The sequence below is a fragment of the Oncorhynchus mykiss genome, chromosome Y (assembly GCF_013265735.2).
Source record: "Oncorhynchus mykiss isolate Arlee chromosome Y, USDA_OmykA_1.1, whole genome shotgun sequence".
Lineage (NCBI taxonomy): Eukaryota > Metazoa > Chordata > Actinopteri > Salmoniformes > Salmonidae > Oncorhynchus > Oncorhynchus mykiss.
In genome coordinates this window covers 39725371-39748560 of record NC_048593.1, presented here as the reverse complement: position 1 = coordinate 39748560, position 23190 = coordinate 39725371, and the positions used below count along the sequence as shown (strand labels likewise).

General features: G+C 43.4%; 2 protein-coding genes across 4 annotated transcripts in view; both read right to left on the bottom strand.

The window, feature by feature from the left end:
* Positions 1–4089, bottom strand: LOC110521971 (GTPase IMAP family member 7). Its single transcript, XM_036968115.1, has 3 exons — positions 3970–4089; positions 3018–3089; positions 1–2389 (listed from the first exon to the last, which is right to left on the bottom strand). Exons 1-3 carry the CDS (start codon positions 3995–3997, stop codon positions 1434–1436), a joined length of 1056 nt encoding a protein of 351 aa, XP_036824010.1. The 5' UTR covers positions 3998–4089; the 3' UTR covers positions 1–1433.
* A 13623-nt stretch (positions 4090–17712) lies between these two features.
* The window catches only part of pds5b (PDS5 cohesin associated factor B), a 99585-nt gene continuing 94107 nt past the window's right edge, over positions 17713–23190 (bottom strand). For all 3 annotated transcript variants that reach the window (XM_036968175.1, XM_036968176.1, XM_036968177.1), the window contains 2 exons: positions 23021–23153; positions 17713–18322 (listed from right to left, as the gene is read on the bottom strand). In XM_036968175.1, coding sequence (XP_036824070.1) covers positions 18290–18322; positions 23021–23153 — 166 coding nt within the window. In that variant the 3' untranslated portion in view covers positions 17713–18289. The remainder of the gene's footprint in view (positions 18323–23020; positions 23154–23190) is intronic.

Here is a 23190-nt window from a genome sequence, read left to right as displayed (position 1 = left end):
GACACATAAACCTACCCTATTTGTTTAATAAAAAAATATGAATTTATCTGAATTTGCAGACCTGTAAATCATGACAAATTGGTGTTTGATCTGAAATATAAAAGGTATTCATTAAATTCAAATTACAGACATTTTATATTTTCCCTCTGATCAAACCAAATCAATTTGCACAATTCCCTCAGTTCCTCAATTTTTTGTTACGCTTTTTGAATATTTATACAGAGTCAATAACAATACAAATAGAAGACTAAGAAATAAAAATGACATTTTAATATTTTAGTGACAATACCAAAGTAAAAACATCATAAAAAAATGTAGATAGAAATGTTTAGTTATTTTTAAACTCAAGAGTGCAGACAAATAGCCTTCTATCTGCTGGACCTTCTCATTGAAACTAAAATCAATAAGAAACCATTAGTGAGCACAAGCTGTTATTTTGGGTTCTGGTTGAGTACAACCATTTAAACTAAGCTGACGTGTCTTAATTCAACGTGTTTCCTTCAACTTTTATTTTCATGCTGTTTTTTTAATGTACTCATCTTGTTTACTCCTCTGGTTTACTCCTCTTGTTTACTCCTCTTGTTAACTCCTCTTGTTAACTCCTCTTGTTTAGTCATCTTGTTTAGTCATCTTGTTTACTCCTCTTGTTTAGTCATCTTGTTTACTCCTCTTGTTTTGTTTACTCCTCTTGTTTACTCCTCTTGTTTACTCCTCTTGTTTACTCCTCTTGTTAACTCCTCTTGTTTAGTCATCTTGTTTACTCCTCTTGTTTACTCCTCTTGTTAACTCCTCTTGTTAACTCCTCTTGTTTAGTCATCTTGTTTAGTCATCTTGTTTACTCCTCTTGTTTAGTCATCTTGTTTACTCCTCATGTTTTGTTTACTCATCTTGTTTACTCCTCTTGTTTACTCCTCTTGTTTTGTTTACTCATCTTGTTTACTCCTCTTGTTTACTCCTCTTGTTTTGTTTACTCCTCTGGTTTACTCCTCTGGTTTACTCCTCTTGTTTACTCCTCTGGTTTACTCCTCTGGTTTACTCCTCTGGTTTACTCCTCTGGTTTACTCAGCTTGTTTACTCCTCTTGTTTACTCTTGTTTACTCCTCTTGTTTACTCCTCTTGCATTTGTTGTTTGATATGTTAAAAATACATGCTCAGATTGTATACTGTATGATAATGCTTCACAATAAACATATTTAAAAACATAACAATTTAACCAAGTTCAGGAAGCATTTATAAGATGTATTCTTCAAGAATGAATGGTTATATTGATTCATTTAAAAAGTCCACAAATGTATGTACTGTACCAATCCCAGATTTCACCTTTTGGGTCTACTTATGAGTTTCAAAAGAAAGCATTTTGCTTGAATTCTTCCTCAGATTAAAGCAGAGAGTTTTGATGTTGAACCGTTTTCACACAACCCCTCCAATGTTTATCATTCAACACTTGATTGTGTGAGATGGAGGTCTCGTAACTTGCTACAAACGTCTGTTGATATGTCTTTGTTAAGTTGTATTTGTTCTGCTTCCTCTCTCACAGCCCTCAACTTCATCTCATAATAAAGTATATGTTCAACGATCCACGGGACCTTGTTTTGCTCCATAGATTTCAAGTCTTTAAGTTTATTTTCTTTGTCTTGAAGTGACTCCTTCAGCGCCTCAATGTCTTGCCGTAGCGTCTTACTTTTCTCCTGGTATTCGAGAGGCAGTTGGTTCTCTTGGTCTTGTAGCTTCCGTAGCTCTTCTTTATAATGCTTCCTCAACTCTTCCTTCTTGTGACAAATCTTTCTCTCCACCTCCTCGTACATGTTGTTGGTGTAGTGGTCTTGGCCATTTACTGCCACCATGTGGTCAATTTTCTCCAGGAATTTCAGCACTTGTCCCCTGTTTTCCACCTTGGTGTTGTCAAAAACATGGTACCTTCCACCACACTGGTCCACAAGTCTCTTGAGATCTTCCTGAGCTTCATGGACATACCGCTCAATGCCGCCGTCATCCAACTCATCTCCATGGGTGAAGAGGATCATGGTATACCTTTCAGCTTCTTCTCCAAACAGCGCCCTGATTTTCTTAACCGCGTTCTGTTCCTCTTCTGTGAAAGGGCCCACATCTAAGACCAATACGATTGCGTGGGGACCAGGTGACGTCATGTTGATACATTTACTGATCTCTGTCTTCAAGTCACTGTCAGGACGGTTGGTGTCAAAAATACCAGGTGTGTCCACTATCACTACCTGTCTCCCTGCCACCTCTCCTGTCTCCTTGCAACACTCTTGTGTCACAGATTTGCTAGATTTGGCATCTCTGAAAGCCTTCTTCCCCAGAATGGTGTTTCCTGAAGAGCTTTTCCCAGCGCCTGTCTTCCCCACCAGCACAATCCTGGTCACTGACACTACAGGAGAGAACAGAGAAGGGAGAAAACATGAAAAACGGTCACATCATGGTTTCCAATCACATAAGCAAGTCTTGCTGTTGTGTTTTTAAAACACTACTTAGTAATGGGTCTCCCATTACAAATGCAAATTAAGATAAATAATCATTCCTCTTCACTACTGGCTGCCATCTTGAAATGTGGATAATCAACGAACAACAAATATAACTATTTGTTTAACCTTTTACTGCAGTGGGCTAAATCAGGGACACACTGAGTGTTTCTTGGTAGTCTTAAACAAATCTACTTTGAAACAAAAGTCTACACCTCACACACACAGTTAAGGGCTTAAAAAAAGGAGACACCTGTACCATGTCAGATATAAAGTAGAAATGTATTCAATGTTGAGTTTTCATCCCAATATTACATTTGATATACATCACAGAAGACTGAAATATGACAACACCCTTTGACATAGAAACACCATATTTTTGGCTGTTTTAAAAAATGTATATTATTAATTATGAAATAGATCAATAATATTCCACCCATGATGCCACTAGATGGCGATTTAGTCATTTGACTGCATTATACATTATTGGTAAATATTCACTTATTAGATATTTCTTAATAAAAGTTTTCAACTTACTGTTTGGACCTTCACCTTTGGAGTTTCTTCTTCTACCCAGAGTCTGTTTGTCTGTGTCTTCATCCTTCCCCACTACAGAATGACACATTGAATACATCACATAAAATACATACTGCGATATTAACAGATCATTCAAACCTCGTGTCTGTTATACACTCATGTTCATGTCAGTTTAAAACCTTGAAAGTTTGAAATAAATAATACACATCACACTGGAAATTAGTTTTGCATACGCTACTTCCTATAAAGTTTCCCTGTTGAGGTGATACTGCCTGAGTTTTGGAATAAATAACTTTAATCTGCAATGATGTGGTTATTCATTCTCTCTGGACTGTCTAACTAATAGAACAACTGTCCAAGACAGGGATAGAATATATTAATTCTCTCTGGACTGTCTAACTAATAGAACAACTGTGTCCAAGACAGGGATAGAATATATTAATTCTCTCTGGACTGTCTAACTAATAGAACAACTGTCCAAGACAGGGATGGAATATATTAATTCTCTCTGGACTGTCTAACTAATAGAACAACTGTCCAAGACAGGGATAGAATATATTAATTCTCTCTGGACTGTCTAACTAATAGAACAACTGTCCAAGACAGGGATAGAATATATTAATTCTCTCTGGACTGTCTAACTAATAGAACAACTGTCCAAGACAGGGATAGAATATATTAATTCTCTCTGGACTGTCTAACTAATAGAACAACTGTCCAAGACAGGGATAGAATATATTCATACTCCTAAAATAAAAATACCCTTTGTTGTACTACTTCATGTTATTACACACTTTTTACTGCAACTTAAATGAAAGTGAAAGTAGAATGACTTGGAAGTACACGATGTTATATAAGTAAACTGAGGTGCTCAAAAACATCTTTAAATGTTCACAAAAATAGCTAGCAATCCGGTGTCTATTGTTGGCATCATTAAATTAAGTCAACTTACAGGTTTTTGTTAAGTTTGATGAAGCCATTTTGTCAGATTCTTCCGGTACCGTCTCCTACGTTGACGACGACCTCCCTCTGCTGTTCAGTCAAAGCCACGCCCATTTGAATCGAGGAAGTAAAAACACACTTCAACAAGAATCACAGAAAAAATATGGAGGTGAACGGGATCGCATGAAACAGTCACCCCTTCAATAAATCCTGAACCAGACCATAGTTATGAACTATTATCAACGACTACAAGTTTCAATAAACTAGAAGAGTTATTGTTTAGTTTCTGTACGATCCATGCAAAGCTGCCAAACCTTGTTCAACATTTCAGCTCTGAACATAGCCTTCATATAATGAGTAGCAGTAAAGTTAATGATTGGCAGTGAGAGCATGAGTTATGGCTCAAAGGAAACATACTTTATTAGTTTGTTTGAAAGTCTACATAAATGGAAGATGTCATCGGTAGGCCAAATGCTATAGAGTGATTCAGTGTGATCTCATAGTTAAATACAAAGGTAGAGAGATGTGCATTTCATCTGTACACTCTTAGGATAAAAGGTGCCTTAATACACCTTAAAGGGTTATTTTGCTGTCCCAATAGGAGAATGCTTTTTGAACAACTCTTTATGGTTGTAAGTAGAACACTTTTGGTTCCAGGTAGAACACTTTTGGTTCCAGGTAGAACCCTTTTGGTTCCAGGTAGAACCCTTTTGGTTCCAGGTAGAACCCTTTTGGTTCCAGGTAGAACACTTTTGGTTCCAGGTAGAACCCTTTTGGTTCCAGGTAGAACACTTTTGGTTCCAGGTAGAACCCTTTTGGTTCCAGGTAGAACCCTTTTGGTTCCAGGTAGAACACTTTTGGTTCCAGGTAGAACCCTTTTGGTTCCAGGTAGAACCCTTTTGGTTCCAGGTAGAACCCTTTTGGGTTCCATGTAAAACTCTTTCCTCAGAGGTTCTACCTGGAACAAAAAAATAATTATCCTATGGTGACAACTGAAGAACCCTTTTTGTCTAAGACTGTATGTAGCATGACTCATTATGTACACAAATTTTAATACAAAGGTAGAGATATAATAATTTCATCAGATCATTAAAATGTATCATTTCATGACACAAGTGCTGCAGGTTCAGCTTCATGAACAATGAACAGCTCTATCAACAAAAAGACAAATTAGGGTATTAGGATTAGGGTCAAGTGCCGTGAGCATAATCCACAGCAAGAGCTTCATGAATAGACTTCATCCACACCACCACCACCTTCAACATCATCCATACCACCACAAGTGATCCTGGTAGCATCCAAAATGGCACCCTATTCCCTACAACATAGTGCACTACTTTTAACCAGACACATGGGGCCCTGGTCAAAAGTAGTGCACTACATAGGGAATAGGGTTCCATTTGGGAGTCAGGCCCTATATACGTGTGTCTCTTGGCAGCGTGGTAGATAATCAGCTTCAGGGTGACCAGAACCTTTGACCCCACCAGAGACAGGAATCCCACCAGGACCTCTGACCCCACCAGAGACAGGAACCCCACCAGGACCTCTGACCCCACCAGAGACAGGAACCCTACCAGGACCTCTGACCCCACCAGAGACAGGAACCCCACCAGGACCTCTGACCCCACCTGAGAGAGGAACCCCACCAGGATCTCTGACCCCACCGGAGAGAGGAACCCCACCAGGACCTCTGACCCCACCAGAGAGAGGAACCCCACCAGGACCTCTGACCCCACCAGAGACAGGAATCCCACCAGGACCTCTGACCCTACCACAAGACAGGAAGCCTACCAGGACCTCTGACCCCACCAGAGACAGGAACCCCACCAGAGACAGGAATCCCACCAGGACCTCTGACCCTACCACAAGACAGGAACCCTACCAGGACCTCTGACCCCACCAGAGACAGGAACCCCAACAGAGACAGGAATCCCACCAGGACCTCTGACCCTACCACAAGACAGGAACCCTATCAGGACCTCTGACCCCACCAGAGACAGGAACCCCACCAGAGACAGGAATCCCACCAGGACCTCTGACCCTACCACAAGACAGGAACCCTACCAGGACCTCTGACCCCACCAGAGACAGGAACCCCAACAGAGACAGGAATCCCACCAGGACCTCTGACCCTACCACAAGACAGGAACCCTATCAGGACCTCTGACCCCACCAGAGACAGGAACCCCACCAGAGACAGGAATCCCACCAGGACCTCTGACCCTACCACAAGACAGGAACCCTACCAGGACCTCTGACCCCACCAGAGACAGGAACCCCAACAGAGACAGGAATCCCACCAGGACCTCTGACCCTACCACAAGACAGGAACCCCACCAGGACCTCTGACCCCACCGGAGACAGGAACCCCAACAGAGACAGGAATCCCACCAGGACCTCTGACCCTACCACAAGACAGGAACCCTACCAGGACCTCTGACCCCACCAGAGACAGGAACCCCACCAGAGACAGGAATCCCACCAGGACCTCTGACCCTACCACAAGACAGGAACCCTACCAGGACCTCTGACCCCACCAGAGACAGGAACCCCAACAGAGACAGGAATCCCACCAGGACCTCTGACCCTACCACAAGACAGGAACCCTACCAGGACCTCTGACCCCACCAGAGACAGGAACCCCACCAGAGACAGGAATCCCACCAGGACCTCTGACCCTACCACAAGACAGGAACCCTACCAGGACCTCTGACCCCACCAGAGACAGGAACCCCAACAGAGACAGGAATCCCACCAGGACCTCTGACCCTACCACAAGACAGGAACCCTACCAGGACCTCTGACCCCACCAGAGACAGGAACCCCAACAGAGACAGGAATCCCACCAGGACCTCTGACCCTACCACAAGACAGGAACCCCACCAGGACCTCTGACCCCACCGGAGACAGGAACCCCAACAGAGACAGGAATCCCACCAGGACCTCTGACCCTACCACAAGACAGGAACCCTACCAGGACCTCTGACCTCACCAGAGACAGGAACCCCAACAGAGACAGGAATCCCACCAGGACCTCTGACCCTACCACAAGACAGGAACCCCACCAGGACCTCTGACCCCACCGGAGACAGGAACCCCACCAGGACCTCTGACCCCACCAGAGACAGGAATCCCACCAGGACCTCTGACCCCACCAGAGACAGGAACCCCACCAGGACCTCTGACCCCACCAGAGACAGGAACCCTACCAGGACCTCTGACCCTTCCACAAGACAGGAACCCTACCAGGACCTCTGACCCCACCAGAGACAGGAACCCCACCAGGACCTCTGACCCCACCGGAGACAGGAACCCCACCAGGACCTCTGACCCCAGCGGAGACAGGAACCCCACCAGGACCTCTGACCCCACCAGAGACAGGAATCCCACCAGGACCTCTGACCCCACCAGAGACAGGAACCCCACCACAGGCCTCTTAGCCAGGACCGGACATCCCGGGCCGGCTGGGGCTCTACAGGGCCGATGCAGGGGCACACTGGAGGTGGAATCTCATTGTCAAATCAAATGTTATTTGTCACATGCGCCGAATACAACAGGCGTAGTAGACCTTAAAGAGAAATGCTTACTTACAGGCCCTTAACCAAGAATGCAGAGGTACAGAGTGAATGTGCGGGGGCACCGGTTAGTCGAGGTAATTGAGGTTGTGCTGGATGATGTTCAGGTACAGGGACAGAGAGGCCTTAACGATGGCCTCATCCTGGACAGGGCCGTACAGGAAGTGCTCCCCGGTCGTACAGGAAGCAGGTAAAGTAACACTTCATATTCACCGCCAAAAAAGATGACAAGATAGTTCACACATTCATCATTCAGGGTCACTATCAAACAGATACGTCTCATTTCTGGTTCCTCCGTAACTTGGTTCCTGCTTGTAGCAGGGCGTGTTTACAGAAATCCTTTTCTCTAAGTATAAGTCACATGATTTAATGACAAAAGTATTCTGCAGTGAGAGTGTAATGCAAGTCAAGGTGTCCTTGGATGAATGTCAACTAGATTTATAACTAGTATTGTTAAATGAGCTGTTGTGATTCAATCTGACCATACCAGTTCACGCCCTAAAAGAAGGAAATGTTCAAATGTAATCCATAAAGAAGAATTGGGATTATGTGTACAGCTATTCTGCGGGAGAATTGCAAATTGTTGTTACACATTTGGTAAATGATGAGTTAAGACCCGAAATCAGGCTTTGTAGTATGTGTTTTATCTTGTGACAAAGTGTCCTGGTTCAACTGTCGTCCGCTTCAGAGAACATGGAGTGACATATTTGAAGTAACTGCAAAATCACAGTAAAAAATCAATGTAAACAGCAGTAGGTGAAGTTAATAAGTGCAGTCTGCAGTCTGGCTTTGTTCTGCCATGTTTTGACTGGTATTCTATCAGGGTCAGAGTTCAGGCCATCCCGATCATGACACACGACACCATGAGATAGCCAGCGATCTATAAACATGGTATTCTATCAGGCTCCGAGTTCAGGCCATCCCGATCATGACACACGACACCATGAGATAGCCAGCGATCTATAAACATGGTATTCTATCAGGGTCAGAGTTCAGGCCATCCCGATCATGACACACGACACCGTGAGATAGCCAGCGATCTATAAACATGGTATTCTATCAGGGTCAGAGTTCAGGCCATCCCGATCATGACACACGACACCATGAGATAGCCAGCGATCTATAAACATGGTATTCTATCAGGCTCCGAGTTCAGGCCATCCCGATCATGACACACGACACCGTGAGATAGCCAGCGATCTATAAACATGGTATTCTATCAGGGTCAGAGTTCAGGCCATCCCGATCATGACACACGACACCGTGAGATAGCCAGCGATCTATAAACATGGTATTCTATCAGGGTCAGAGTTCAGGCCATCCCGATCATGACACACGACACCATGAGATAGCCAGCGATCTATAAACATGGTATTCTATCAGGGTCAGAGTTCAGGCCATCCCGATCATGACACACGACACCGTGAGATAGCCAGCGATCTATAAACATGGCACAATCCTGCTGAGAAATTATGAAACGCAAATACCCAGATAATGGTAAGAAAGATAGCAAACAAAATATTTAATAGCCAGCTAACATAAGGCAATTTACAGTGTTTATAATGATAGTTTAACTAAGTCAAATATTTCTTAAACAGTTTAAACATTCTCTGTGATGAAATAGTTCTTACCTTATAGCGAAAAAAATGCTTGAAGGTTACTTCAATACAACATTTAAAACAATACTACATAAAACCATTAAATACAGTTGGAATGTAGTTAGAATTCTCCAAACAACCAGAAAGTTGGATCAACACGTTTGGATTTCTAGATAGTGTGGTGGCATATTTCTGCTTTACCAAATGAGGAGAGTTACAAACTACACACCAGTCAGAGTTATACTTAAACTACGTCTTTTTATAATAATAAGCTTTGCAATAGCAATTTGACTTTCAGCAATTCACTATTTCTAATGAACCGTTGAGAAGTGACTACAGAAAAATACAAAGGTCTTTTATAGCCAAGATACACCCCTCTTAATTTACATGACGAACCACAGATCTTAGGAACTGTTCACAAATAAATACTTTTTCTGAAGAAAGGAGTATCCCTTAGCCAGATAACATTCGCTATAAATTATCGTTCAGTTTGGTCCCTCAGATAAGGTTCTAATCTCGTTCCTGGTACTTCATAGTACAAAAACACCAACTCATCCAATGGCATATCAATTATCAACTATAGATATTCCCATCTCAAGTAAACCCCCTCTTGACCCCACTCTTGGACAAGCTCACTGAGGGGAGTGAGCCTCTAGGTCATACACTATCCCAGGATAAGTGTAAGATCAGAGAGGACATACAATGGTTCCAGTCACTGACATACACCTCCCGCTAGTGGGAAAAGGAGGAAGTGACTGGCGCACAGACATTGTGGAGACAAGTCATTGGTTCCCCAATAATCACGACCATCCCTTCACATGGTTTAAGAATAGGTAAAGACACATTCACACATGAAGACAATGTTCCATCCTGTCCTCTTCCCTTTCTGATATTCTGCATAGCACCAGGGACATGTGAAAAACAGCCTGACCTCTCCCCTCTCTGGGCCCCAGGTGACTGAGCCCCAGGTGACTGAGCCCCAGGTGACTGAGCCCCAGGTGACTGAGCCCCAGGTGACTGAGCCCCAGCTGAGGGAGGAAGTGCAACTGCCAACACCAGAGTCCAAAGTGATACATTCTAATAACAAGTATATCACATGAGCATATTATGCAGATAAAGACACCTTAATTATCTCTGTTACCCAACTAATTCTGATTCATCCACCACAAAACTTCACTTTGCTTTTGCACTACCCATATAGTTGTTTAAGTTCATACCAAGGTAGGGGGCAGTATCAATATTTTAAGGGGTCGTAGGTCAGATCGGTGGTCATGGTTGATATGATATACATGTACACCATATTTGGCTGGACAGCAAAACACTTCAAAACAATCTTTCCTCAGTTGTACTGTTTACTAGTTTTACTAGTTATAGTGGAATAGGGTGCCATTTGGAACTCTGTATACATGTAGAGTAGAAGAAAGAGCTCCACCTGCTGGTGAATGGTAGCATAGTCTGCACAGTGCTGTGCCTGGCGGAGGGGCGGGGCCTGGAACTCCATTAGAGCATCAGCTCTCTGATCCACACAAACACACTGGTGTCCACAACCTGGGTGGGGTCTCCACCTGGACACAAGCGCACAGGAATATAAATATAAACACACACACACACACACACACACACACACACACACACACACACACACACACACACACACACACACACACACACACACACACACACACACACACACACACACACACACACACACACACACACACACACACACACACACGACTGGGACGGACATACAATGAGTGTACAAAACATTAAGAACACCTGCTCTTTCCATGACAGACTGACCAGGTGAATCCAGGTGAAAGCCATGATCTCTTATTCATGTCACCTGTGTGTATCAAGAACAGTCCACCACCCAAAGGACATCCAGCCAACTTGACACAACTGTGGGAAGCATTGGAGTCGACATGGGCCAGAGGAGGGATATCACGAGGTAGGACCACGCCTCATGGAGAGGGAGGGGCCTTGGTCATCAGACCGCCTGAGTGGCGGGTTTGGCAGGGGGTCTGACAGGCAGTGGTGTAAAGTACTTAAGTAAAAAACTTTAAAGTACTTTTTTTTTTGGGGGGGGGGGGGTATCTGTACTTTACTTTAATATTTATATTTGACAACTTGACAACTTATGACAACTTTTTCTTCACTACATTCCTAAAGAAAATTCTGTACTTTTTACTCCTTACACCCAAAAGTACTCGTTACATTTAGAATGCTTGGCAGGACAGGAAAATGGCCCAATTCACGCACTTCTCAAGAGGACATCCCTGGTCATCCCTACTGCCTCTGATCTGGTGGACTCACTAAACACAAATGCCTCGTTTGTAAATTATGTCTGAGAGTTGGAGTGTGCCCCCGGCTATCCGTAAATTTAAAAAAGCATGAAAATTGTGCCTACTCGTTTGCTTAATATAAGTAATTTGAAATTATTCATACTTTTACATTTGATAGTTAAGTACATTTTTGTAGTTACATTTACTTTTGATACTTAGGTATATTTAAAACCAAATACTTTTAGACTTTTACTCAAGTAGTATTTTACTGGGTGATTTTCACTTTTACTTGAGTCATTTTCTAACAAGGTATCTTTACTTTTACTACAGTATGATGATTGGGTACTTTTTCCACCCCTGCCGACAAGTTAAGAGTCTCACTTGTGGTGGCAGGTCATGTGATTATGGTGAGTAGGGACCAGGAGCAGTGGATCTTTTTCCACTTTGTGTCCTTGGTTAGGGGTGTGTGTGTGTGTGTGTGTGTGTGTGTGTGTGTGTGTGTGTGTGTGTGTGTGTGTGTGTGGTAGACTTGCTTGCCAGTCTCAGATCATTTTGTTTTGGCTGTTGAGATTACATCATACATTAAGATTAATTGTTTCCCAGACTAAATCACTAGTCATAACGGATTAATTATTTCAGACCAAATCACTAGTCATAACGGATTAATTATTTCAGACCAAATCACTAGTCATAACGGATTAATTATTTCCCAGACTAAATCACTAGTCATAACGGATTAATTATTTCCCAGACTAAATCACTAGTCATAACGGATTAATTATTTCCCAGACTAAATCACTAGTCATAACGGATTAATTGTTTCAGACCAAATCACTAGTTATAACGGATTAATTATTTCCCAGACTAAATCGCTAGTTATAACAGATTAATTGTTTCACAGACCAAATCACTAGTTATAACAGATTCATTATTTCAGACCAAATCACTAACATCACTAACATTCTGCCCCTGAACAGGCAGTTAACCCACTGTTCCTAGGCCATCATTGAAAATAAGAATTTGTTCTTAACTGACTTGCCTAGTTAAATAAAGGTACAAAAATAAATGAAATGTAGTAAAATAAACATTGTAAATATATCCCTGTTCTTGTCTAACTCCACACACGTATGTCCAGGTCAACAGTTCCTATTAAATTAGTTCTATATGTAATTCAATCCTCCATACTGGTTATAGTACATGTTTAGGGAACAGGTCGAAGTTGAATGTATTCAACTGAAATAGGTCTTCTGGATTTAACTCACTAGGCTACCTGCCTATAATTTTGCACGCCCAATTTTTCAGTTTTTGATTTGTTAAAAAAAGTTTGAAATATCCAATAAATGTCGTTCCACTTCATGATTGTGTCCCACTTGTTGTTGATTCTTCACAAAAAAATACAGCTTTATATCTTAATGTTTGAAGCCTGAAATGTGGCAAAAGGTCGCAAAGTTCAAGGGGGCCGAATACTTTCGCAAGGCACTGTAGATGAGATCAGCTCCTGGAACGTATGAGGCTAGATGAGATCAGCTCCTGGTACATATGAAGCTAGATGAGATCAGTTCCTGGTACATATGAGGCTAGGTGAGATCGGCTCCGGGAACGTATGAGGCTAGATGAGATCAGTTCCTGGTACATACAGTGTGGGGAAAAAAGTATTTGATCCCCTGCTGATTTTGTACATTTGCCCACTGATAAAGAAATGATCAGTCTATAATTGTAATGGTAGGTTTATTTGAACAGTGAGAGACAGAATAACAACAACAAAAATCCAGAAAAACACATGTCAAAAATGTTATAAATTGATTTGTATTTTAATACATATAAGTAATAAAATAATATAAAAATAAATAAGTAATAAGAAGAAAAAAGTATTTGATCCCTCTGCAAAACATGACTTAGTACTTGGTGGCAAAACCCTTGTTGGCAATCAGAGGTCAGACGTTTCTTGTAGTTGGCCACCAGGTTTGCACACATCTCAGGAGGGATTTTGTCCCACTCCTCTTTGCAGATCTTCTCCAAGTCATTAAGGTTTCGAGGCTGACATTTGGCAACTCGAACCTTCAGCTCCCTCCACAGATTTTCTATGGGATTACGGTCTGGAGACTGGCTAGGCCACTCCAGGACCTTAATGTGCTTCTTCTTGAGCTTGTGTTTTGGGTCATTGTCATGCTGGAATATCCATCCACGACCCATTTTCAATGCCCTGGCTGAGGGAAGGAGGTTCTCACCCAAGAGTTGACGGTACATGGCCCTGTCCATCGTCCCTTTGATGCGGTGAAGTTGTCCTGTCCCCTTAGCAGAAAAACACCCCCAAAGCATAATGTTTCCACCTCCATGTTTGACGGTGGGGATGGTTTCTTGGGGTCATAGGCAGCATTCCTCCTCCTCCAAACACGGCCTCATCTGACCACAACACTTTCACCCAGTTGTCCTCTGATTCATTCAGGTTCATTGGCAAACTTCAGACGGGCATGTATATGTGCTTTCTTGAGCAGTGGGACCTTGCGGGCGCTGCAGGATTTCAGTCCTTCACGGCGTAGTGTTACCAATTGTTTTCTTGGTGAATATGGTCCCAGCTGCCTTGAGATCATTGACAAGATCCTCCCGTGTAGTTCTGGGCTGATTCCTCACCGTTCTCATGATCATTGCAACTCCACGAGGTGAGACAAGGGTTTTGCCACCAAGTACTAAGTCATGTTTTGCAGAGGGGTCAAATACTTATTTCACTCATTAAAATACAAATCAATTTATAACATTTTTGACATGTGTTTTTCTCGATTTTTTTTGTTGATATTCTATCTCTCACTGTTCAAATAAACCTACCATTAAAATGACAGACTGATCATTTCTTTGTCAGTGGGCAAACGTACAAAATCAGCAGGGGATCAAATACTTTTTTCCCCACACTGTATGAGGCTAGCTGAGATATAGACCAAACACACGTGTAAGACCAGCACATTTCAGTGTGTTCCTCAGTTAAATCAGTGCTAGTAAGAAAAGACAAGTGGTGGAGAACAAACAAAATAAAACAATACATTTCTTTGTGTTTTACACTGTTTAAGCCTTTCCCTAACCTCCCTGAAACTATACCTAACCTTGACCATCGCCGTACCCTAGCTTCTAAACCTTAACCCTTCATTTAGACCACTGACTTAACCATATGTTTTACAATTCCTTTTTAAGTATACTCTCATTCCAGGGTTGAAGAGTTCCGTGAGCAACTGAGGCAGAGGGAGGAGAAGATGAAGAAGAGGTAGGAGAAAGGAGGTCTAGAGGGGCATGGAGAACCTGAGATGAAGAAGAGGTAGGAGAAAGGAGATCTAGAGGGCACGGAGAACCTGAGATGAAGAAGAGGTAGGAGAAAGGAGATCTAGGGGGCACGGAGAACCTGAGATTAAGAAGAGGTAGGAGAAAGGAGGTCTAGAGGGCACGGAGAACCTGAGATGAAGAAGAGGTAGGAGAAAGGAGATCTAGAGGGCACGGAGAACCTGAGATGAAGAAGAGGTAGGAGAAAGGAGATCTAGAGGGCACGGAGAACCTGAGATGAAGAAGAGGTAGGAGAAAGGAGATCTAGAGGGCACGGAGAACCTGAGATGAAGAAGACTTCCAGGGTTGGGGTCAATTACACTGCAATTTATAAAGTAAACCAAACTTCAATTCAAATTCAACATTTTCCCAATTTAAAAAACATTTGAGTATTTTGAATTCCTGAATTTGTGTGCTTCCTGAATTGACCCCAGTTGATGCTTTCATTTGGACTCATATCAAATCAATTCACCAGGGGAACTGTGCTGCAGTTCGCTGTGGACATCAGACTCCATTAACGAGAAGTGTGGATGGGAAACCACCCAGAGGGGACGACCTGCCCTCTCTTCCAATCGGGAGTTTCCCTCACCTGAAGCTGCAGAAGAGTGGGGTTGCTGTTCAGGAAACCTGGGTGGTCTTGAGGCCCACACCCGCCAGGCACACAGCATAATCACCCATAATCACCCTCCCCTACACTCTGTGAACCTCCTCTCTTTTGGGAATGTGTTCGATGGTGTCCGTCTGTTTTTCATGGCGGTGGATGAGACAAAACATATGACAATAAAAACACTTAAATTGTACTTGTAAACTAGGAGGCCAGTTCCCATAGCAACTGATCCCACATGTTAAGCCTGCACGCTACATACTGCTTTACTTTGTAAACTGTCTCCAGAGGATTGAGGAAGTAGCAGTGTGTAGGTGGAGTGACGAACACAACACAATGTGAGTGTATACATGACATAAAGAAACCACAGAAAGTCTGGTTGTATGGACAACTTTATCGATACGACAGAGACAAACAGGAGCTGACTGGGTGGATGTGACGCGATCTGCATCTCCAATGGCACAGGTTTCCTTATCTAGTGCACAACATTTGACCAGGGACCTTTTGAGTTGACTGAGACCACGTTCTCGTTTACAGCAACAACCTGGGGAATAGTTACAGGGATGAATGAGCCAATTGGAAACTGAGGGGGATGATTAGGTGGCAATGATGGTATGAGGGCCAGATTGGGAATTTAACCAGAACACCGGGGGTTAACACCCTTACTCTTACGATAAATGTCATGGGATCTTTAGTGACCACAGTCAGGACACCTGTTTAAACGTCCCATCACAGGGCAATGTCCCCAATCACTGCCCTGAGGTATTGGCATATATATTTTTTAGACCAGAGGAAAGAGTGCCTCCTACTGGCCCTGCAACACAACTTCCAGCAGCATTTGGTCTCTCATCCAGAAGCAAGCCAGCAGTGGGATGCAGGGTGGTTTGCTCACTGCCCTATAGCCTCTGGTCAGAAGTAGTGGACTATACGGGGTGCCATTTGGGACAAGCCAGCAGTGGGATGCAGGGTGGTTTGCTCACTGCCCTATAGCCTCTGGTCAGAAGTAGTGGACTATACAGGATGCCATTTGGGACCTAGACCAAGTCTCTAACGCAGCGTTATCCAGACTAAAACCACATCTGATCACAGCAGGAGGTGCCAGCCAGGTGTCAAATGGAACGAACACTAAAACTTTATTGATTTATAATAAACATTCAACATTCCGACACAGTTTTCTGAAATTTTCTCCCAGAGGGTTTAAAAAAACAAAAACGACAACTCAACAAGGCGTGAATATACAATGCTGTAAACAAACCAATTGACTTTTTTTGTTGTTAAAAAACTACAAAGGAAAAATGACATGATTGACTTCACAAAAGAGTAAAATAGTGAATGTATGGGAAATCGGGATTTTCAGGTGAAGTCGGGATTTTCAGGTGAAGTCGGGATTTTCAGGTGAAGTCGGGATTTTCAGGCAAAGTCGGGATTTTCAGGCAAAGTCGGGATTTTCAGGCAAAGTCGGGATTTTCAGGCAAAGTCGGGATGTTCAGGCAAAGTCGGGATGTTCAGGCAAAGTCGGGATGTTCAGGCAAAGTCGGGATGTTCAGGCAAAGTCGGGATGTTCAGGCAAAGTCGGGATGTTCAGGCAAAGTCAGGATGTTCAGGCAAAGTCAGGATGTTCAGGCAAAGTCAGGATGTTCAGGCAAAGTCAGGATGTTCAGGCAAAGTCAGGATGTTCAGGCAAAGTCAGGATGTTCAGGCAAAGTCAGGATGTTCAGGCAAAGTCAGGATGTTCAGGCAAAGTCAGGATGTTCAGGCAAAGTCAGGATGTTCAGGCAAAGTCAGGATGTTCAGGCGAAGTCAGGGTTCAGGCGAAGTCAGGATGTTCAGGCGAAGTCAGGATGTTCAGGCAAAGTCAGGATGTTCAGGCAAAGTCAGGATGTTCAGGCAAAGTCAGGATGTTCAGGCAAAGTCAGGATGTTCAGGCAAAGTCAGGATGTTCAGGCAAAGTCAGGATGTTCAGGCAAAGTCAGGATGTTCAGGCAAAGTCAGGATGTTCAGGCAAAGTCAGGATGTTCAGGCAAAGTCAGGATGTTCAGGCGAAGTCAGGGTTCAGGCGAAGTCAGGATGTTCAGGCGAAGTCAGGGTTCAGGCGAAGTCAGGGTTCAGGCGAAGTCAGGATTTCCAGGCGAAGTCAGGATTTCCAGGTGAAGTCAGGGTTTAGTTGAAGTCAGGGGTCGGGTGAAGTCAGGGGTCGGGTGAAGTCAGGGGTCAGGTGAAGTCAGGGTTCAGGTGAAGTCAGGGTTCAGGTGAAGTCAGGGGTCAGGTGAAGTCAGGGGTCAGGTGAAGTCAGGGGTCAGGTGAAGTCAGGGTTCAGGCGAAGTCAGGGTTCAGGCGAAGAGGACACAGAGGGGAACATGACAAAAAGACAGTATTGCTGAAAGGCCTTGTTTAAAAACTGATTTCATTTTGAGGGTAAAACAAGTAGCGCACTTTCAGATCCGGGGCCAAAATAACACCCTATTCCCTATACTGTGCACTATTGTTGACCAGAGACCAAAGTAGAGCACTATATATAGGGAATACAGTACCATTTGGAACAGACAGGAACTAAAAGCTATACAACAGCACCCAGTCAGTCAATCAACAAAACAACCATAACACAGACATGAAAGATACTATTTACAACTCATGGGATCTTCATCATTTGAGATCTCTCTCTCTCTCTCTCGAACAGATGTGGTGAACAATATCACAATGCATCACAAAAACAACTTACGGTTATTGATACTGATGTTATAAGAGTGTGTGTGTGTGTGTGTGTGTGTGTGCGCGCGCGTGTGTGTAAAGGTAGGAGCGTCAGCGTATGAAAAGTTCAGAAAAGTCTAATCTCCATCCCTCCCATCTTCCACTCTCTCCATCTATCCTTCGCTCCCTCTCTCCTTTAGAGAAGGCAAGACAAGTGTCCAAGGATCCACTCCACCTCTCTCTCTCTCGCCTTCCCTTGTTTCTTGTCCTCTGTTCATCTTTTTCTTCCTCCGGTCTTCCGTCGACCCTGTGGAACCAATCAACAGTCAGTCTGATGTTTAACCAATCAACAGTCAGTCTGATGTTTAACCAATCAACAGTCAGTCTGATGTTTAACCAATCAACAGTCAGTCTGATGTTTAACCAATCAACAGTCAGTCTGATGTTTAACCAATCAACAGTCAGTCTGATGTTTAACCAATCAACAGTCAGTCTGATGTTTAACCAATTAACAGTCAGTCTGATGTTTAACCAATCAACAGTCAGTCTGATGTTTAACCAATCAACAGTCAGTCTGATGTTTAACCAATCAACAGTCAGTCTGATGTTTAACCAATCAACAGTCAGTCTGATGTTTAACCAATCAACAGTCAGTCTGATGTTTAACCAACTAATACTCAACATACACTATATATACACACACAGAAGTATGTGGACACCCCTTCAAATTAGTGGATTCGGCTATTTCAGCCCGTTGCTGACAGGTGTATACAATCGAGCACACAGCCATGCAATCTCCATACACAAACACTGGCAGTAGAATGACCTTACTGAAGAGCTCAGTGACTTTCAACGTGGCACCGTCATAGGATGCCACCTTTCCAACAAGTCAGTTCATCAAATATCTGCCCTGCTAGAACTGCCCCGGTCAACTGTAAGTGCTGTTACTGTGAAGTGGAAATGTCTAGGAGCAACAACGGCTCAGCTGCGAAGTGGTAGGTCACACAAGCTCACAGAACGGGACCGCAGAGTGCTGAAGCCTGTAAAAATCATCTGTCCTCGGTTGCAACGCTCACTACCGAGTTCAAAACTAGCTCTGGAAGCAACGTCAGCACAATAACTGTTCGTCGGGAGCTTCATGAAATGGGTTTCCATGGGCGAGCAGCCGAACACCAGCTTAAGATGCCAAGTTAAAGGAGACAGGTTTATTATTTTTTTTAAACTGTTGATGAAATATGAAAAAGAAATGGATGGAGGAGATGAATCATAGTCCCAAATTGAGAATATTTTGTTTAAGGGTGAATTAATGTGTGAGAGATATATTATGTACAACCTACCTAAAAGCAAGAGATCGCTATTGTCCCTGAGTATCAAAACAGGTGGGTATTTGTGGTGAAATGGAAGAGGAAGGACTAACTATTGTGACCTCGAAGAAATAGAGAACAAAATATTTTATCCTCTGTTGCCCTTTTGACCACGACATACACTTGTCCTTATTCCAGAAAGACCCCCAGATATACCCTGGTATTATGGAGACAGACCACCAGATATACCCTGGTATTATGGAGACAGACCAGCAGATATACCCTGGTATTATGTAGTCATGAGGAGACAGACCACCAGATATACCCTGGTATTATGTAGTCATGAGGAGCCAGACCACCAGATATACCCTGGTATTATGTAGTCATGAGGAGACAGACCACCAGATATACCCTGGTATTATGGAGACAGACCACCAGATATACCCTGGTATTATGTAGTCATAAGGAGAGAGACCACCAGATATACCCTGGTATTATGTAGTCATGAGGAGACAGACCACCAGATATACCCTGGTATTATGGAGACATGAGGAGACAGACCACCAGATATACCCTGGTATTATGGAGACAGACCAGCAGATATACCCTGTTATTATGGAGACAGACCACCAGATATACCCTGGTATTATGGAGACAGACCAGCAGATATACCCTGGTATTATGTAGTCATGAGGAGACACACCACCATATATACCCTGGTATTATGGAGACAGACCAGCAGATATACCCTGGTATTATGTAGTCATAAGGAGAGAGACCACCAGATATACCCTGGTATTATGTAGTCATGAGGAGACAGACCACCAGATATACCCTGGTATTATGGAGACATGAGGAGACAGACCACCAGATATACCCTGGTATTATGTAGTCATGAGGAGACAGACCACCAGATATACCCTGGTATTATGTAGTCATGAGGAGATAGACCACCAGATATACCCTGGTATTATGGAGACATGAGGAGACAGACCACCAGATATACCCTGGTATTATGGAGACATGAGGAGACAGACCACCAGATATACCCTGGTATTATGTAGTCATGAGGAGACAGACCACCAGATATACCCTGGTATTATGGAGACATGAGGAGACAGACCACCAGATATACCCTGGTATTATGTAGTCATGAGGAGACAGACCACCAGATATACCCTGGTATTATGTAGTCATGAGGAGATAGACCACCAGATATACCCTGGTATTATGGAGACATGAGGAGACAGACCACCAGATATACCCTGGTATTATGGAGACAGACCACCAGATATACCCTGGTATTATGGAGACAGACCACCAGATATACCCTGGTATTATGGAGACAGACCAGCAGATATACCCTGGTATTATGTAGTCATGAGGAGACAGACCACCAGATATACCCTGGTATTATGGAGACAGACCACCAGATATACCCTGGTATTATGGAGACAGACCAGCAGATATACCCTGGTATTATGTAGTCATGAGGAGACAGACCACCAGATATACCCTGGTATTATGGAGACATGAGGAGACAGACCACCAGATATACCCTGGTATTATGGAGACAGACCACCAGATATACCCTGGTATTATGGAGACAGACCACCAGATATACCCTGGTATTATGTAGCTGAGTGATGAGGAGAAAACAAATGTTTTTTTGCTCGTTGTGTATTTGCGTTTGTGGAATATTTAGACAAGAGCCTTGAATAAAAAGGGCTACCTTCCGTATAATTTTTCTGCATTTACTATCTGTATTTACCGTCTCTATTTACTATCTGTACACGGTTCATTTGAAAAGTATTCAGACCCCTTCCGCCTTCTCCACATTTAGTTTTGTTTCATTCTAAAATGGATTAAATAAAACCCCATAATGACGAAGCAAAAAAAAAACAAGTTTTTAGAAATGTTTGCAAATGCATAAATTATTGTTTGGATAACCTTATTCACTATTATGTATAGATTTTATTTAAATTGAATTAAAACTGTTTATGCGGATTGAAGAAAACACCGGAAAAATAATTATCACACTGAAGTATTGTAATGTTTGTTTGTTTGTTTGTAAGGGTGGCCAACTGGCAATTTGTCACGAGAGAAAAAAAATGCCATTCATAAAAAATAAATGGCTGGAGTGGTGTAAAGCTCACCGCCATTGGACTCTGGAGCAGTGGAAACGTGTTCTCTGGAATGATGAATCGCACTTCACCATCTGACAGGCGAATCTGGGTTTTGGCGAATGCCAGGAGAACGCTACCTTCCCCAATTCATAGTGCTAACTGTAAAGTTTGGTGGAGGAGGAATAGTGGTCTGGGATGTTTTTCATGGTTCGGGCCCCTTAGTTCCAGTGAAGGGAAATCTTAATGTGACGGCAATGACATGATGATTCTGTGCTTCCAACTTTGTGGCAACAGTTTGGGGAAGGCCCTTTGCTGTTTCAGCATGACAATGCCCCCGTGCACAAAGCGAGGTCCATACAGAAGTGGTTTGTCGAGATCGGTGTGGAAGAACTTGACTGGACTGCACAGAGCCCTGACCTCAACCCAACCAACACCTTTGGGATGAATTGGAACACCGTCTGCGAGCCAGGCCTTATCACCCAACATCAGTGCCTGTTCTCACTAATGCTCTTGTGGCTGAATGGAAGCAAGTCCCCGCAGCAATGTTCCATCATCTAGTGGAAAGCCTTCCCAGAAGAGAGGAGGCTGTTATAGCAGCAATGTTCCTACATCTAGTGGAAAGCCTTCCCAGAAGAGTAGAGGCTGTTATAACAGCAATGTTCAAACATCTAGTGGAAAGCCTTCCCAGAAGAGTGGAGGCTGTTATAACAGCAATGTTCCTACATCTAGTGGAAAACCTTCCCAGAAGAGTGGAGGCTGTTATAGCAGCAATGTTCCTACATCTAGTGGAAAGCCTTCCCAGAAGAGTGGAGGCTGTTATAGCAGCAATATTCCTACATCTAGTGAAAAGCCTTCCCAGAAGAGTGGAGGCTGTTATAGCAGCAATGTTCCAACATCTAGAGGAAAGCCTTCCCAGAAGAGTGGAGGCTGTTATAGCAGCAATGTTACAACATCTAGTGGAAAGCCTTCCCAGAAGAGTGGAGACTGTTATAGCAGCAATGTTCCAACATCTAGTGGAAAGCCTTCCCAGAAGAGTGGAGGCTGTTATAGCAGCAATGTTCCAACATCTAGAGGAAAGCCTTCCCAGAAGAGTGGAGGCTGTTATAGCAGCAATGTTCCAACATCTAGTGGAAAGCCTTCCCAGAAGAGTGGAGGCTGTTATAGCAGCAAAGGGGGGGGACCAACTCCATATTAATGTCCACGACCCTTTGGGGAGAATTAAACTTGGTTAAGCTTCTCTAGGGTCCGTGAGTTTTTACGGACAAACAGCCTGAGGGGATATCTTCAACGTAGAACAAATAGCCAGACAACAAGGGTCAATAGCATTTAAATCCCAGTTAAATCTAGAAAGTAAACCAAATTCAAATTCCACCTCCTGCTAATTGAGAAGGATAAGAAGAGAATGGGAATTTCAGTGTACGTCCTGAACTGGCATTGACCCCCACCCTGACAGACAGAGCTGGTCAGAACATACATCTGGTAAGATACCAAAAGCGTTGAGTTTCTGCATATCCTATTGAGGGATAAAAGGTTTAGGGGTGAAAGGTTAGGGTTCAGAGTTGAAGTTTCCTTTACTTTAGGAGTGGTCTGTTCTTCCTCCTTCTCCACTTCCTCCTGCTCCTCCTCTTCTTCCTCAGCCGGTGTCTCCATCTCCTCCTCAGACTCCTCTTTGGCTGCTGGCGGTGCTGCTGCCTTACCACGGCCACGCCTATAGGACAGGGGAGGAGGCTGGTTTAGAAAACACA